This window comes from Mercenaria mercenaria, chromosome 7 (genome assembly GCF_021730395.1).
Source record: "Mercenaria mercenaria strain notata chromosome 7, MADL_Memer_1, whole genome shotgun sequence".
Lineage (NCBI taxonomy): Eukaryota > Metazoa > Mollusca > Bivalvia > Venerida > Veneridae > Mercenaria > Mercenaria mercenaria.
In genome coordinates this window covers 54561533-54575824 of record NC_069367.1, presented here as the reverse complement: position 1 = coordinate 54575824, position 14292 = coordinate 54561533, and the positions used below count along the sequence as shown (strand labels likewise).

Genomic DNA, 14292 nt, shown 5'->3' with positions numbered 1-14292 from the left:
AAATCTGGGTCAGGTTGGGTCAAAAACTAGGTCACTGGGTCAAATCAAAGGAAAAGCTTGTTAACACTCTAGAGGCCACATTTAAGACTGTATCTTCATGAAACTTAGTCAGATTGTTAATCTTGATGATCTTTAGGTCAGGTTCGAATCTGGGTCATGTGGGGTCAAAAACTAGGTCACCGGGTCAAATCAAAGAAAAGCTTGTTAACACTCTAGAGGCCACATTTATGACTGTATCTTCATAAAACTTAGAACGTTAATCTTAATGATCTTTAGGTCAAGTTCGAATCTGGGTCATATGGGGTCAAAAACTAAGTCACCAGGTCAAATCAAAGGAAAAGTTAGTTAAAACTTTAGAGGCCACATTTGTGACCATATCTTAATGAAACTATCTTGATGATCTTTAGGTCAATAGGTCAGGTGAGCGATACAGGGCCTTCATGGCCCTCTTGTTTTATTTGGTGGAAGTAATTGCAGTCAAACTTCATTCGCTCAAACTTGGATAACTCAAACACCATCCTTCACTCGAATTTGTCAGGTCCTGGAAAAAATCCTGTGTAATGTAAATTGTTCAGTAACTTGAACTACCGATAACTCAAATAAATTTTGTCGGTCCTGACGAGTTTGAGTTAACGAAGTTCGACTGTACCTCAATGAATATTGCTCAGTGAGTATTGCTACTGGACACTGGTTCCTGTCTCAGTGGTCAAGGTCTATGGAATTGGTCAAAGTTCATGTATGATGCTGTTGGTGCTGTAACTCTTTAACTTGTATGGAGCTTTTTTTATTATTGGCTGAAATGTCCGAGTCATAGAAGTGATGTCTCAACAAATAACAGCAGTTAGTCAACATTGTTGCTCTTTCAGCATCAACATTCTAGTTAAACAAATTAGTGAAGATGGACTATGAGACCTATTGACTGTGATAAACTATGAAGCCTAATGAGGGTAACAATATTAAGAGGCTTTTAGAAGATGTCAATACAAAAGTGGCAACTTTTTAGACCATTTTGCAAGCAGTGACTACATAAAGTGGGTTCAGGACAGGGCAGATGATAGATACATTTTGTAATCAGAACAATGAATAATAACCTTATATTGTATGGTTTTTTTTTATATTTGCATTTGTCTGCTAGCTCATAGTGATACTGAGTGAGATATATAATGCATGCTATACAACTGTCACTTCGGATTTTTTATATATTTTTTTTTAATTGAAATTTTGAAACTGAGGAAATGAATTAACATTTTAAATAACTGAAGGAAAAATTACCGTAGTTGTTATAATATTTTTATGTCGACACAAATTTCATTTTTGTTGTCAAAAATGATTATTTGTATGGCATATACTATGAGCTAAACAGCCCGCCCGCTTAGCTCAGTAGGTAAGAGAGTTGGTCTACGGATTGCGGGGTCGCGAGTTCGATCCTCGGGCGGGGCGTATGTTCTCCGTGACTATTTGATAAACGACACTGTGTCTGAAATCATTGGTCCTCCACCTCTGATTCATGTGGGGAAGTTGGCAGTTACTTGCGGAGAACATAGATATATGAAAAAAATTAAAATACTGGTAACTTCACAGCCACAGTTACCGTAGGCAAATATTCAAGTTGAAGGAAGCTTATTGTTATTGAAAAAATTCATAGAATCAAAAATAGTATCTAGACTGGACTGTCAGATTAGGTGAAAATTAAAAAGGTGAATATTTTTGTTTAATAAACAGAACAGAAGGTTGAGATAGAGCAGCTGACACATCAACAGGAGATGGAGAGATCAAAGGTTGAACATAAATTGGAGATGGAGAAGAGATCAGAGGAAGAGAAACGTAGAAAATGGGAGGTGGAGAAAAAAGGACAATTACAGGTAGTTTTCTTTTTTGCCATATACATATTAACTACATATCATGTCGAATTTCTGTTCAATTTAAAAAAGCTGAAATTTGATGAAATTCGATCTGGCACTGCATTTGGCCCCAGCCTAAAAATCAAACTTTCCAGTAGCTGAATTTCGGGCAAACTTCAAATTTCCATAAAGTCTGCCAATCATCAAGTTGACTCTTACTTCAGTCTGGCTCGTAATACAGTGTTTTCTTCTTTTAATTTGAATTTTGAGATATTCTCCTTTTTAATGTGTTTAAAATTGGCTATTGATTGTAAGCAAAATTGAATTATGGAGTTTCTATTTATTTGTAACCCTGCACATTTGTATACTAGTGAAAGAGAAGAAATCATTCTTTACCATTTGGAAACCTAAATTCATTAAGAATGATGGAAATATGTTTCAGTGATGCCAATGACAAAAAATACCTATACTCTGCAGAATACTTGAAAGAGACCCGTTTTCCTCTTCAGCTAGAAAGCTGTAGTGAATTTCAAGTAACTGACTTAATATAGATTGAGCCGTGCCATGAGAAAACCAACATAGTGCGTTTGCAACCAGCATGGATCCAGACCAGCCTGCGCATCCGCGCAGTCTGGTCAGGATCCATGCTGTTCGCTTTCAAAGCCTATTGCAATTAGAGAAACCATTAGCAAACAGTATGGATCCTAACCAGACTGTGTGGATGTGCAGGCTGGTCTGGATCCATGCTGGTCGCAAAACCACTATGTTGGTTTTCCCATGGCGCGGCTCAGATGATTACGCATCTTAGCCCTTATCATGCTGGACACGAATGCTATTCTGCCTTGTGACCAGTGCAGATCAAGATCAATCTGCACTTCCATGCAGTCTGATCATGACCTGCACTGTTCAGTATCCTTTTGGTAAGCACCCCAACAGTTAATGGTACTGTCCAAATTGAAAGATGGAAAAGTTCATTTTAGAAATTAATAATAAGCTATTTATTTATGGTCAAACAGTTTTACATAATTTCAACAAATTATCTGTATTGTACTATACATGTAAGTCTAATTGTAGATAGACAGAAAGTATATGCAAAAAAGACCATTTTCTTTTAAATTTGTTTGAAAAAATCAATATTCAGAAGAAAGACAGTATATTGATATTATTATACCATTTTCAGAGCAAGAATATCTGCAGTACTTTTCAAATATTTAAAGTAATTTTTAGCTCATCTGATTTTTTGAAGGAAAAAAAATGATGAGTTATTGTTATCACTTGATCGGCATCGGCGTTGCCTGGTTAAGTTTTATATTTAGGTCAGCTTTTCTCCTAAACTATCAAAGCTATTGCTTTAAAACTTGCAACACTTGTTCACCATCATTAGCTAACTCTGTACATCAAGAAACATAACTTCATCCTGCTTTTTGCAAGAATTATGGCCCCTTTTGGACTTAGAAAATATCAGATTTCTTGGTAAAGTTTTATGTTTAGGTCAACTTTTCTCCTAAACTCTTTAATATTAAAGTTATTGCTTTCAAACTTGCAACACTTGACTTGACAAGTTGTTCACCATCAAAAGCTGGCACGGCACAGCAAATACCGTAACCCTACATTGGTTTTTGCAAGAGTTATGGTTTTGGACTTAGAAAATCATGGTAGGTCAATATTTCTATTATACAGAGACAAAAAATCAGATAAGCATCTGCACCCGCAAGGCGGTGCTCTTGTTAAAGACTAGTGGTACTATATTTCCTGCTTTATATACAATATGAAAAGCCATTGGCTATAGTTTTTCCATGATAGAAAAAAAACCTTAAAAGTTTCAAGGGCCACATGATCCAGGTTTAAAAGTTTATGATGAATCTAAGCCAAGTATAGAACTTTGTCAGTAATTTTTGGTCTTTAAAACTAGGTTAAATCAAAGAAAAATCTTGTTAACACTAAGGCAGCACATTCAACCAGATCTGCATGAAACATCCATCGAGATGTTTGTCCTAATGAAATGTTAGAAGTAAAACGCAGGTTTCTTGATGATTCAAGAGAGCAATACAGCGTCTTCATTACAGTCTTGATTGAAATCTCAGCTTGTGTCCAAGAAAGGTTGTAACTGGGCAATTTTATTATGTTTGAGAGGAACATTTCTGAGGAACATTTCAACTTTTAAACATTTCAAGATTGGAGAATGATACAACTTTGAATAATTGTATATTTCAGGCAACTAACCTGCAGGATCAACAACAGCTTGACTATTACAAGAATCTTCATGGTCTAGGTGTGGATCTAAATCAGTATGTTCAATCTCTGTCACCAAGACCAGAGAAGGTTACCCGCATTGTTGCCGCCGACAACTCAACCAACTTGCACCTCCATCATTCATAAAATCATTTAGATTGATTGACATTCATATGATGGTTTTATTGACTAAGGCCGCGGACTGCTAATTTATAAGATAAAACGAACACCAGATATGTCGGTGATACCAAATGTATGTACATCTGATCCTGGTATGACAACACCATCATTTGTGCGGTACAATGTTTCAATTAACCAAAAATTGTGCTGACAGCAATCAAAAGTTAGCATTAAAACTGTGAAAATACACATGCTTAGTACCTGTACATTTTTTGTGATGGTCTTAGAAAAAACAAAAATCAACTAAGTGGAAGTTTCTTATAGCACAAGAATGTTGGTTGTTACAGGAAGGAAGCAGTTGTCACAGTTACCAGATTTACCATCTTGTTTAAGTATTTATGATGTGCAAGGGGAAAACAATTTTTTTTTTATTTTGAATTGCAGTATCATTCAAGTTTAAATGTACTAGCATTATTGATGTAAAGTAATTACCGTAATATACTTTATACACTACATATCACAGGTGAACTGGCATTAAAAACATTTGTATACTCATTTAGCTGTATTATAGATTTTCTTTATCCGATTCAGAAGACTACGAATGTTAAATCATTGGCAGAGCCTCCATTCTGCATGTGCACAATTAAAATTTCATCCTGGTGGGCATGTTTGAGAGGCAGCCAGTCAAAACTACACCCGATTCCCTGGTTCAAGTGCTGCATGGACTTTAGAACATTTGAAGGGGAGACACTCGTTTGTGCCTAAAATTTATGAGTAGAAATACCTTTGAAAATTGATGATTTGAGTAGCTGTTGTAAATAAATTACCTACTGTTCTCAGACGCTTTTAGATTCATTTTACTTACTGTGCATGTGCAATATGTATGTTATAATTTACCTTATTATAATAGTACTTAGTTATATTACTAGTATTCGTATATTTTCTAATGTATTTCTTAGGAATAATGTTATTTTTCCTTTTTATAATTATATTCGTCAGAGATTTTGTATTTTTTAATTAATATAAGCGCCCAACTCTGGATTTATTCAAAATTGCATATAAAAATTTTTTAGTATGTGTTTCAGGTTATTTATGAAATAAAATTTGTGATGTACAATCTAAGGGCATGCCTGTTTTAAGAAGTGTCTTGTTAAACATAAGCTTAAATTTCAGCTTTTGAAAGAATGGCATGGGACTATAGATAAAATCCTGCATACGGGTTTTAAAGTTCCGTTATATAAGACCTGCATTTTATCACAGTGTTTAAAAGTTAATGTGAAACGAATTCCAGATATTTATGTTGTTTTGCTTGTATTTCTTTACATTTGTGTAGATCACATTACTTAATTGTTACTTTTACTAAATAAATTTCTTATAAGTCTAGAATTGTGTCTAAAGTCATTCTTAGCATCTTCCTGTTGAAATCACATTTAGCACCAAGCTTGCTCAGTAGGGTAAGGAGATCTTGACATTATAAAATTTAGTTTGGAGACAAGTTTCAGAATGCAGCCTTAAAACTGGTCAGTTTTAAGATAGACCAAATTACCCAATCAAATGCTGAAGTTTGAGACAAGTTTGTTTTATTATCTCTGGAGTTTTGGAGCTGTATGTTCCATCTCACTGTGTTGGCCAGAAGAGCAACTTCTCTTCAAAGTGACCACTTGTAGAATCCATTTGAAAGTCAGTGTTGTAGTTCAGTGCACCAATAATTTCAAGTCCAAGGGTGCATAACTCTGTAGTGCCTCAACTGACCCTACAAGTGTAAGTTGATGACATCCACACACTTGTCACAGAATATAATGTTTCACCGGAATCCAGTTACAAATGTGGGAAAGGTTTGTTCCTCAAATTCTCATCTATGAATCAATCCAGTCTACACAAAGTCCAACAGCATACAACCCTGCACTGCTTGGACTGACCCTGACAAAAAATCTACTACTCATGTTGATCATGTGTCTGAAGCTCACTGGAATCCATTTAAAACTTTCAAAGTAGTTCACATCATAAACTTAATTCAAATCCTTATATTGTAAACATTTTGGTTAAATGATACAAGAAGGCCATCATTCTGGTTGTTTACAGGAGTATCATTGCAGTAATTGGTCCTAAAAGTTTAAATTGCAACTGTTTAGCTCACCTGTCACTTAGTGACAGGGTGAGGTTTTGTGATCGCCGTTCGTCTGTCCATCCACAATTTCCATGTGAACACGACAGAGACCACATTTTTTATCTGATTTTAATCAAACTTGCACACAACTTGTATGGGCATAATATCTTGTTTCCTTTTGAAAACTGGCCAGATCCCTTCGTTGGTCTAGAGTTATGGCCCCTTAAAGGGCCAAAGTTTGCCATTTTTGGCTTGTGAACATGATAGAGACCACATTTTGCAATCAACATTAATAAAACTTGCACTCAACTTGTATTGGCATAATATCTCGGCTCCTTTCGAAAACTAGCCAGATCCCGTCATGGGTTCCAGAGTTACGGCCCCTTAAATGTAAAAAAAAAAATTGCTATTTTGGCTTTTTCAGCCATATAGAGACTTCATTTATGGTTTGATTTGATACAAACTTGCAAAATATTTTCAACAACAATAAATCTTGGATTCCTTGATAAATCTGTCAGATCCAATCATAGGTTCCAGAGTTACGGTCCCTGATTGACCCCTAAAAGAGCCAAAATTTGGGAATGTTTACCTTGTGAACATGATAGAAGTGACATTTGTGACAAGGTGAGCTTTTGTGATCACCGTTCATCTCGTCAGTCCGTCCTTGCGTGCATCCATCAACAATTTCTTGTCTGCACAATAGTGGTTTCATTTATGATTTTATTTTAACCAAACTTGCACACAACTTGTATCACCATAAGATCTTGGTTCCTTTCTTGAACTGGCCAGATCCCATTATGGGTTCCAGAGTTATGGCCCCTGAAAGGGCCAAAATTAGCTATTTTGACCTTGTCTGCACAATAGCAGCTTTATTTAGGATTTGATTTTTACCAAACTGGCACACAACTTGTATCACCATAAGGTCTTGGTTCCTTTCTTGAAGTGGCCAGATTCCCTTGTGTTCCAGAGTAATGGCCCCTGAAAGGGCCAGAATTAGCTATTTTGACCTTGTCTGCACAATAGCAGCTTCATTGTACCCCCCAACAACAAAGTTGTAAGGGGTTTCAGGTTGTCTGTCCGTAGATGCAATCTTGTGCGCACCATCTCTCCTCATCCCCTTGACACAATTTAATGAAACTTCACACAAGTGATCAGTACCAACAGTAGTTGTGCATGGGGCATGTTAGGTTCTTTTAGAAAAAACATTTGCAGAGTTATGGGACTTTGCTTTTTTGTTACTATACTATATACATAGACACAATCTTGTGCGCACCATCTCTCCTCATCCCCTTGACACAATTTAATGAAACTTCACACAAGTGATCAGTACCAACAGTAGTTGTGCATGGGGTATGTTAGGTTCTTTTAGAAAAAAAATTTGCAGAGTTATGGGACTTTGTTTTTTTGTTACTATACTATGTACATAGACACAATCTTGTGCACACCATCTCTCCTCATCCCCTTGACACAATTTAATGAAACTTCACACAAGTGATCAGTAATAACAGTAGTTGTGCATGGGGCATGTTAGGTTCTTTCAGCGACAAAAATTGCAGAGTTATGGGACTTTGTTTCTTGTTAACATACTATGTACATACAGTCTGCATATGCAATCTTGTACGTGCCTAATCTACCAAACCCTTGCACACAATTTAATGAAACTTCACACAAGTGATCAGTACCAGCCCTAGTTGTGCATGGTGCATGTTACATTCTTTTAGGTAAATATTCTGCATAGTTATGAGACTGCATAGTTATGAGACTTTGTTTTTTGTTTCTATACTGTATACATACAGTCTATCAGTCTATATACATATAGTCCACATAATTATGCAATCTTGTGTTCGTCAAATTGCAATGTACTGTGTCAGTGCATGCGGGGGGGGTACATTCATCACCTTTAGTGATAGCTCTAGTTTATGATTTGATTTTAACCAAACTTGCACACAACTTGTATCACCATAAGATCTTGGTTCCTTTCTTGAACTGGCCAGATTCCATTATGGGTTCTAGAGTTATGGCCCCTGAAAGGGCCAGAATTAGCTATTTTGACCTTGTCTGCATAATAGCAGCTTCATTTATGATTTGATTTTAATCAAATTTGCATAAAACTTGTGTCATCATAAGATCTCGACTCCTTAGTTGAACCAGCCAGATCCCATAATGGGTTCCAGAGTTATGGCCCCTGAAAGGGCCAAAATTAGCTATTTTGACCTTGTCTGCACAATAGCAGCTTCATTTATGATTCGATTTTAACCAAACTTGCATACAACTTGTATCACCACAAGATCTTGGTTCCTTTCTTGAACTGGCCAGATTTCATCATGGGTTCCAGAGTTATGGCCTCTAAAAGGTCCAAAATTAGCTATTTTGGCTTTTGCAGCCATATAGAGACTTCATTTATGGTTTTATTTGATACAAACCTCCAAAACAACTTCAACAACAATAATTCTTGGATTCCATGACAAATCAGATCCAAGCCTAGGTTCAGAGTTATTTTATATCCGATTACCTCCTCTGATTGTAATCAAAATGAATTAATATCAGTAAGTACTTATAGGACTTATTCGAAATTTCTTTATTGTCATTAGCTGGACTGAGCCAATCAGGGTAGATAACTATGGACTGATTTTATGTCAAATTACCTCCCTTTATTTCAAATTAAAATGGGTATATCTCCATAACTATAATGAAGATATTGATCTGAAATTTCATTTATTTAAACAGATTTATTTGGCAGATCCTTTTGTTCACTTACAATAATTTTTTTTAAATTACTTCCCTTTTACGTTACTGTAAATAGCTTATTTTTAGTAACATTTTTATTATTGGCCGTAGGGAAAAACTGATTGGCCGTAGGGAAAAACTGAGACCACTTTTCTGTGGTACAACATGAATGGTACCTCCAATTTTTAGGTGTATTTTGACATATCTGTACCTTGTAAGATTTTTTTTTTCTTTCTGGTTAAATTTCTTCCCTTTGTTGTTACTGTCCTTTGGACTTAGATATTTTTTCTAAGGACCTTCTTGTCCTCAAGTGCAATGATAACAGGTGAGCGATATAAGGCCATCATGGCCCTCTTGTTCATACTTCATTTGTCTTACTAAAAGACCGTACCTTTCAAAAATTGGATCCCGCTTTGCACAAGAATAATGTCAATACTGTACGACAACATATCCTTGAACAGAATAATAAAGGGGTATCGGTGCCTCGCATGATAAACACAGTAATTGTTGTGTGTTGCACAAAGACCTAGGCCTATGATGTTTGGTATGTAGCATTGCCTTGTGGTCTTCTACCAAGATTGTTCAAATGATGCCCCTGGGGTGAAAAGAGACCCTGCCCCGGGGTCCCAAGTTTTACATAGACTGTATAGGATTTTTAAAAAAATCTTTTTGTCTGAAACTGCAAGGCCTAGGCTTTGATATTTAGTACAATGTATTGCCTTGTGGTCCTCTACCAAGATTGTTCAAAAAATTACCCTGGGGTGGAAAGAGGCCTCGTCCCGGGGGTCCCAAGTTTTACATAGACTATTAGGCAATGCATCATACCAAATATCAAAAGCCTAGGTCTTGTGGTTTTAGACAAGAAAATGTTTAAAGTTTTTTTCCCTATATAAGTTTATATAATACTTGGGACTCCCAGGGATGATATATAATTTTCATTATCTGAAAAACAGAAAGATAACAAATGGTATGCACTTTGTGCTCAGGTGAGCTTAAAACTGAAGACTGGGAATCCTGCAGTTCATTGTTGAAATGCTATTTAATTCAATCTCTTTCCATTTTCAAACAACTGTAATCATGACAACTGTTTATTCAGAAAATAGAGGTTCAATGTTCAATTTTAAGAGTAAGTTTTTTCAGCAAAATTGAAGGTTTTACAAAGCCTCCAACCCCGCAGGGTGGCCTGATCCAGTTAATGAGAAGCAGTTCTTAAAGGTGTTGAGATGACCTCCAAATGATCCTATTATACCAAGTTTGGAATTCTATAAAGTGGTTCATAAGAATTTGTTTACTGAAAGGTATTTTTTTAGCTCTAGTGGCCCCTACAAGGGATCAGTTGTCCCTCCTTGGACAAATTTGGGATTAGACTTTTTGAGATAAAGTTTGATGAAGATCTACCAAGTGGTTCATTAGAAGTTGTTTTAAAGTATTTCTTTCTTTTAGCTCTAACTGCCCCAGAAAATTGTCCCCATCTGGACAAAATTGCAACAGGACCTTATAACAATGCAAGTCAAATGAAGATCTATCGAGCTGTCCAAGTTGGTAAGCGGCATTTTTAACTGTAGAAGTCCCTAAACGGGGTCAAGCAAATAAACCTTGCAAGAATACTTCAGCCAAAGTTAGGTGGAATTATGACCACGTTTAAGAGAAGATAATTATATAAATTTTGGACACCAGACCAGACCATCCACATATACTAACAGCTCTTCAGTTCAGGTGAGCTAAAACACGTGCAACTCATTGGACATTAAAGTTAGCAATGTGGCTGAATGGATTAACAAACTGAAAGACAGTAATACTGCCAAACCAAACTGTCTTAGAAATAATGACATGACAAAACATTTCATTTAAATTTCAATGACATTTATTTAAAAGAAAAGAAGAATATAGAACAGAAAGCAAAGTGTGAAGTGAACCAGAACCGGATTAGAACAAATGCAACAAGATACAGTCTGAAATACATCTATCACTTTGTAGAAGCTTAAATTGTCTTTTGTGTTAAAACTGCTCTTTAAAAATAAAATCACTTGGCAGATACGTCTTTCTATTGCTTGGGGATGATGATGATGATGAAAACTACTGTGATCTGTGATGTGGTGAATGACTGGATTCCGCAACAGCAATATAATCTGAAATAGAAGAAATTGATGATTTAGCAACCTTTTTTAGCAATTTTTTGCAGATGCAGGACCAACATGCACATGTACTGTCTACTGATAAAACAAATGTTTCAAACATTATCTACAGTAAAAATTTTGACTGGATTCCGTTTTCTGAATTTATGCCAATTAACTGATTTTTTCCTGCTAAGCGCAAATATGAATTATCACAGTAAAAATTATGTAAAGCTGGCAAAATCTAAGCTTGGAGGATCAAACTTTCACACGCGGAATTAATGCTTTTGTGCAGGAAGGGGATTACAGTGCTGACAGAGACTCAGAAGCATCAGAAGGATATAATAGAAAACTTTAAAAGAGCAAAGAACAGGGACATTGCTGTGTTACTATCTAGTATCCACTGTACTGTATGTGTGCGTTTTAAAGTCTCTCTGACCTTGCAAACTTTTGCAAATTATCTTGATAAGATTTATTTAGCAAGAAGTACCTGAATTCAGAAATGAAGTGGCACAGTATTATTATATGAATTACATGATTGTGCCTTGTCAAGTTCAGTAATGAGGATTATATTGTTAATTTACATGGTTTGGATTCAATGCCCTGAGCGAGTCTCAAACCCACATAGGCGAAGGGCAAGGGATTCAAGGTCAATGATCCTAACTCCTTATACAACTTCCAGCATCGATTTCAAAATTCTTGGAGTAAAATACTCAGCCAGGTAATTATTCGGTGCGGATGTACTCTTTTGCATTTCAGCTTTCATTTATAAGTTTTTGGAGTAAATACTTATTAACTATAATTTTAATGTTATTAAGCTTATCTAGAGCTCTGAGTGTTGCCTAGATTCTATACCAATACTAACCGGACATTTAAAATTTTAATGTTTGCTTAGTTCTGGATACCATATCCTAACTGGCAATATTTTTTATATTCTGATGGTCACGTCCATGCCAATGTTTTGTTACATTAAATGCTAATGTACACAAACTTAATCATGCTATCTTGTACTGACTAAATCAGCATGTATGTAAATAACAGTGAGTAATGAGTAAATTTATGATTAACAAGGGCACCACATGCAGGTGACAAGTCTGTGCTTACACAAGAAAATTTTCGGTTCTTGGCCTTCTAACAGTCAGAGGTGTAACTGTTTTAAGTGATGTAACCTATTTCAGTTACTTTTTCAAGCATTTTGTAACCTGTATTACTTATAAAATATAGTTAACTCAGGTAAGTTATTCAAAAAAAGTCTTTTTGCTGTTCTCACAAAGTGACCTTTAAAGTGAAATTAGTAGCAAATTGAGGTTAATCAAATTCTCTTTTAGTCTGAGCATGACCTGATAAGCATAATAGGATAATAATGAGATATTAAGAGTTTTATAGCTTTAAAGCTTTTGCGTAAGACTTTATCAGCCTTGCGTAAAAAATTTTACTGCACAGCTGGAAAGATAAAAGGTCAGGGATTCAAGATATAATTGCATTAGTCTTATTCAAAATGAGGAATTGGCACAGGAGGGCTTTGTAATATTTCATGATAACTGAAACAAGTTATGAAAGTTTAACCAATAACTCAAATGGGTTATAAACTGCGATAACTTGAAACAGTTACACCCCTGACTGTCTAACTGACCCATTTTTATCAGTAAGATATGCCTATGCCTGCGAGTGTAAATTTCAAGGTCTTGACTATTTAAGCAAAGGAAGTGTCTAGCCGTCCGCTAACTGGACACCTAGCCTGCGTTCTACCTGTCCGGTAATTGATTTCTTAATGAATAAGTAATGATTTTATATAGTTTTAAATGTTATTTACTTAAGATATCAATATCTATCTGATTTTTTCAGTCGATAAAACGAATGAGATCATGTTTGTATAAAAATCCGTTGATATTCTATATTTAGAAATGATAAAACATTGATCATCGAACGTCCACGTTATTTTGTAAAAAGTGATGTTTTTCTAACGGCCTAAACTTAGATTGTTAAAACATAAATTTATATAAATATAATATTTTTGAAGAATGGAAAGCTTGTAAAACAAGCAATTCATTAATTTTGACTATTATTTCAAAATAAAATGGATTAATTATGAACACTTAACTACTGTTTTTCTAAAAGTTTTGAACATCACACTGCCGCTATTGAAATTAAATGTTATTTAAAACACATTATTCACTAAAATTATTGATTTTGGCAAAATTTCGTTCTATCGGCTGAATAATGCAGTGATTTATTATAGATCTTTAGTATGTATTCACACAAATTTTTTTTTGCAGGTAAGTACTGATGTAGAAGTATCGGTACCTGTTAGTAAATAACATTAAAACTATATAAAAGCATTACTTATTCATTATGAAATCTATTACCGGACAGCTAGAACGCAGGCTAGCATCCGGTTACAGGATGGCTAGACACTTCTTTAAGCAAAATTTCCCCATCCTGCAGGCAACACCCCACATGCCTTCATTCCCAACACTAATACTTTCTTGCTACTCTTCTTAAACAACTCTGAAAGTGACTTCTGCAGCAATTCTAATGCAAATGACTAATACCCTGTAAAACATCCCATTCATACTGCTCTTGATTAGTACTATAAAATGTTTATACCTAATACTCTTGACTCTGTGATGACGCCTTTCCTCCCTTGGCTGAACCAGTTTTCTTTGGCAATAAGACGGCCTGAATGTTTGGTAGAACGCCTCCCTGTGCAATGGTTACACCAGACAACAACTTGTTCAATTCCTCATCATTTCTGATAGCTAGCTGTAGATGACGTGGAATGATTCTCGACTTTTTATTGTCTCTGGCAGCATTGCCCGCCAACTCGAGAACCTCAGCTGCGAGATATTCCAGCACTGCTGCCAAATAAACGGGTGCCCCTGCACCTACTCTCTCAGCATAGTTCCCTTTTCTCAAAAGACGATGTATCCTGCCGACTGGAAACTGTAATCCGGCTCTTGATGACCTGCTCTTAGCCTTTGACTTAGCTTTACCACCTTTACCACGGCCAGACATGATGATATTTAAATGTTTACTTGTCACGTCAAGAGATGTTGGTGAAATGTGCAACCTTGGGGTTTTCCCGCTTTTACAATAGTGCGCGCAACGTTATCTTTAGCCAATCAAATTCTGTCCGCCAAAATATCTTCCA

General features: G+C 35.7%; 2 protein-coding genes across 3 annotated transcripts in view; one reads left to right on the top strand and one right to left on the bottom strand.

Moving 5' to 3' along the window:
- The window catches only part of LOC123554127 (uncharacterized), a 31440-nt gene extending 26174 nt beyond the window's left edge, over positions 1-5266 (top strand). The window contains exons 11-12 of one of the 2 annotated variants that reach the window (XM_053548423.1): positions 1723-1862; positions 4785-5266. In XM_053548423.1, coding sequence (XP_053404398.1) covers positions 1723-1862; positions 4785-4958 — 314 coding nt within the window. In that variant the 3' untranslated portion in view covers positions 4959-5266. Of the gene's footprint in view, positions 1-1722; positions 1863-4055; positions 4391-4784 lie in introns of those variants that run through there. The other variant, XM_053548424.1, reaches the window with a different exon arrangement.
- Positions 5267-10823: 5557 nt separating this feature from the next.
- LOC128558602 (histone H2A-like) lies at positions 10824-14256 on the bottom strand. Its single transcript, XM_053548428.1, has 2 exons — positions 13749-14256; positions 10824-11156 (listed from the first exon to the last, which is right to left on the bottom strand). Exon 1 carries the CDS (start codon positions 14154-14156, stop codon positions 13749-13751), a length of 408 nt encoding a protein of 135 aa, XP_053404403.1. The 5' UTR covers positions 14157-14256; the 3' UTR covers positions 10824-11156.
- Between the last annotated feature and the right edge of the window lie 36 nt (positions 14257-14292).